General features: G+C 29.5%; 1 protein-coding gene across 4 annotated transcripts in view; it reads right to left on the reverse strand.

Moving 5' to 3' along the window:
* LOC106461270 (supervillin-like) overlaps positions 1-3,593 on the reverse strand; it is a 150,000-nt gene that overhangs the window by 29,682 nt on the left and 116,725 nt on the right. For all 4 annotated transcript variants that reach the window (XM_022388138.1, XM_022388137.1, XM_022388136.1 and 1 more), the window contains exons 21-23: positions 2,347-2,526; positions 1,930-2,049; positions 779-935 (exon numbers count right to left, since the gene is read on the reverse strand). In XM_022388138.1, the coding sequence (XP_022243846.1) occupies positions 779-935; positions 1,930-2,049; positions 2,347-2,526 (457 nt within the window). The remainder of the gene's footprint in view (positions 1-778; positions 936-1,929; positions 2,050-2,346; positions 2,527-3,593) is intronic.

Consider the following 3,593-nt stretch of genomic DNA (forward strand, 5'->3'; position numbering starts at 1 on the left):
ATCAATGAATTGTGAGTAGAGAGGACGTGACAAGTGGGTGTGGCAGGAGTGGTCTGATTTTCTATTTGATAGCTCTAACCAAATAAGATTGGTTTGTCTGAGTAATAACAATTTTATAGAGAGTAATTTACGTTTAATTTGTATATTTTTCAGGGGTGATGGATAAAATAGGGATGATGACAAAGTGTGTCACGTGGGTCACACTAGTGGAAATTTAGGATTTTTTAAATATTCCTTTGTAGAATTAAAAACTTAAAACTTGTATACTATTAAAATATTGATTATTAACTAAGATTTTATGCTATACTAATTGGTATAACATAAACAATAAGTAGTATAATAAAATTTTGAATGTAAGACACTAAAACCTTGTGCCATGCGCAGTAAAAGATATCCGGGGCAAGAGGGTTAATTAATGTAACAAAACTAATCAATTAATCGAAAATAGTTTTTGGGTTATTATTGTTTTCAACTATTCCAACTTTCCATGTAATTGAAATATTGTCCTTATGTTTGTTTTAAGCACAAAGTTATGCAATGGGCTATATGTGCTCTGCCCACCATGGGTTTCAAAACAAAATTTTTAGTTATCTCATGTGAAAATAATCTATTAGTTGAAGATAATGGATTAATGAGTCTGACAATTAACCATTTAGCAACTTCCACTAATCACCCAGTTCTAGTGGTCAACTCACATAGCTAATTTAAACTTACGCAGACTTTATATCTAATTTTTATGGAAACACCCAAGATATTTGATATAAACATTAATGCATACCAGGTTCTGGATGTAGTGGATTAATATCACATTCACTATAATTGAACCCTTGATCCCACAATTCTTTGGCTAATCTAACAGAAACACTTCGCTGTTCAAAAGGAGCTTTCTTCCCCTGCCAGACATACATTTCACTTCCAAAGTCAAATACTAGTATCTGAAAAACAAAGCAACAAGAAGAAGAAAATAAAGATTAAACAAAATCACATTCTTTTATTTATTTTGTTTAAAGAATATATTTTATTCATTTATTACAGTATCAACAAGTAAAACGTTATTATAGATTCTCAATACATTTACTATACATAAAACAAAATAATAAATATAAAATAATCAATATTATATAGATAAAACTAGGCAGGAATAAAAAAGGTGTTTAAATTGCTAAGTATTATACCTGAAACTGCATTATAGGGACGTTTGAAGTGTCTCACAGGCTTTGTTTTTTAGAATATCAGCTTAACTTTTTAAGCAATATTTGCTCTCTTTTAGAGCATAACTGCTGTAAATGTATGACAAATAGAACTGATAAAAGCTTAAGTATTTAACATTGTTTTAGACCATATTAAAGTGTACAATTAACAGTTGTAACAAACTATTTTGTTGAAGTGAATGTTTGTTAAATACCTTACAACACAGGAGTGAATTAAAAGAAAGTCACTAATAGTACTGCTAATCCTTTTTCAATATAACAGGACATTAGTGCAATCAAGGTTTACTAGTGAAAAAGAAAAAAAAATGTTAAAAGGGATAAAATAAGTATGTTTTGGCTCACTATTCAGGATTAGACCCCAATAATAATAATCCTTAGTTAGGGCAAAATATATCTGTTGTTTATGCCTTATTTTAATCAAGTTTTTAATGTCTTTTTGTTTTCCACTGTAAACTATTCCACTATACTCCTCCAGGTGAATATGAAGTTTAACTAAAATTACAAACATCACAGCAATGGTAAGAAACATATTTAATCCTCAGATGTTTTATTATCAGCCATAATGACATACATCAAGAACAGTGAATAAATGTTGATATTTCTGTACAAACTTAGATCACCATCTAAAATTTGCTTCAGAATATCATTATTGAATCATTTTTTGGTTGCATCTCTTAAAAAAAAATTGTTCAATCTAAAACACAAGCTTTATGAATACCTCATCTGGTTTTAGCATCTCGATCCGAGGAAGGTTTCCCCAGAATTCTTCGTAAGGAACTAGTTCATCACCTTCTACTTTGTAGATCATATTAGTGTCAATAATGGCAGCTTCGTATATCTGGAGCGGTAAATATATTCTTTTTTACATAAGCACACATTTTAAACAAATTTAAGAAACTGATTCTCAAGAAATGTTACTTTACATAATAATACAATTCTATTGACAATAACGATAGCAACTTCCATTTGCAGACCTTTCATATAAATAACATAATAAAAACTCGCATGTATATATATGTACATTTTTGTCAAATGATTAACACGGAATAGGTGGATATCAATTTTTGAATCATCTTAATTTCATCAATAGGAATTTTACAAAACAAAGCACAAAAAATTAATATCAATAGAGAACCTCATCCTCTTCTGGTTTTCCAGGAGGTCGACAATTCTTATCAGAAGTTCCCAGATGTCTGAAGAACACATCCAGTTGACTCCTGTTGGGTTTCTTTTCTTCGTCTAAAGTGATTACATCACCAGTTCCCTTGAAACACAGGTCTTTTTTTGCCTGAATTACTGTTGCTACCTCAGCACCCTGATTTAAAAAAAAAATCCTTCTATTATGAACAATAACAGTTTTATTTTAATTTTATATGACTATGGAAAAAATTCTTTTAACCATACAAAGAAACAAGAATCTCTTAATGAAGAAGCAACTGGTGTATTGTTGATTACAAATCAAAACTATTTTTCATAGTGGATGTTTTTTTAAGAAAGTAATACAGTATCTAGAGAGCAATGAAGTTCAGTCTTAGACTAAAAAACATTCACATTATTCCCTGTCATGAAATATAAAAAAGAAGTGTGTGTGTGTAATGATACATCTTCCATATTTAAGGAAAGAGAGAAAAAAAAGAGAAGTTAAACAAGTTGAAGAACATACACATTTACAAAGATGATGTAGTAGTCTAGTTCAGGGTTGTCAATAACACAGCCCAAGAGCCAGGTCTCGCCTGTGAAAGTTTCTACCTGGCCCCAAGAACACAATCTAATCACCCACATATGCCCCATAGTCACATAATAAGTATGCACCTTTGTATCTTGTGACACAGTTAGGATCATTGTATTGTATAATATGGCTCTGAACTAGTAACACAAATTCCCATTCGTTTTGAATGACTACTTCAGCATAAGTCTTTTAAAGACAATCCTTCTCCAACAACATTAGAGGTCATTAATTGTATCAAAATGAATAATTTAAGATTTCAGTTGCCAAAAGAATCATAAAATATATAAAAAACACAGTTAAAAAAACCATTAATAAAAAATTAAACAAAAAGAAACTGTTACAGGATTATATTTACGAAAAGAACAGTAACATTTACCTATTTCAAAAATTATACTAACGTAATAATAATAATAAAAAAAGTCTTATATTTTCAAAATATTCAATGCCTAGCATTCCACTCTCAATTTGAAGAAAAATTATTTCCAAAAGTAACACTGTTATGTTACAAAAATAAATCATTTAAAATATTCACTTGAATGATTTATAATTTTAGTGCCCTGGTCGGATATTCTGTTACAGAAATGTCTTTTTTCTAAATTACTGTACATAAATATTGAATTTTCAGACCCAAAAAGTGCAGATTTTTATGGATA

This window comes from Limulus polyphemus, unplaced genomic scaffold (assembly GCF_000517525.1).
Source record: "Limulus polyphemus unplaced genomic scaffold, Limulus_polyphemus-2.1.2 Scaffold925, whole genome shotgun sequence".
NCBI classification, from domain to species: domain Eukaryota; kingdom Metazoa; phylum Arthropoda; class Merostomata; order Xiphosura; family Limulidae; genus Limulus; species Limulus polyphemus.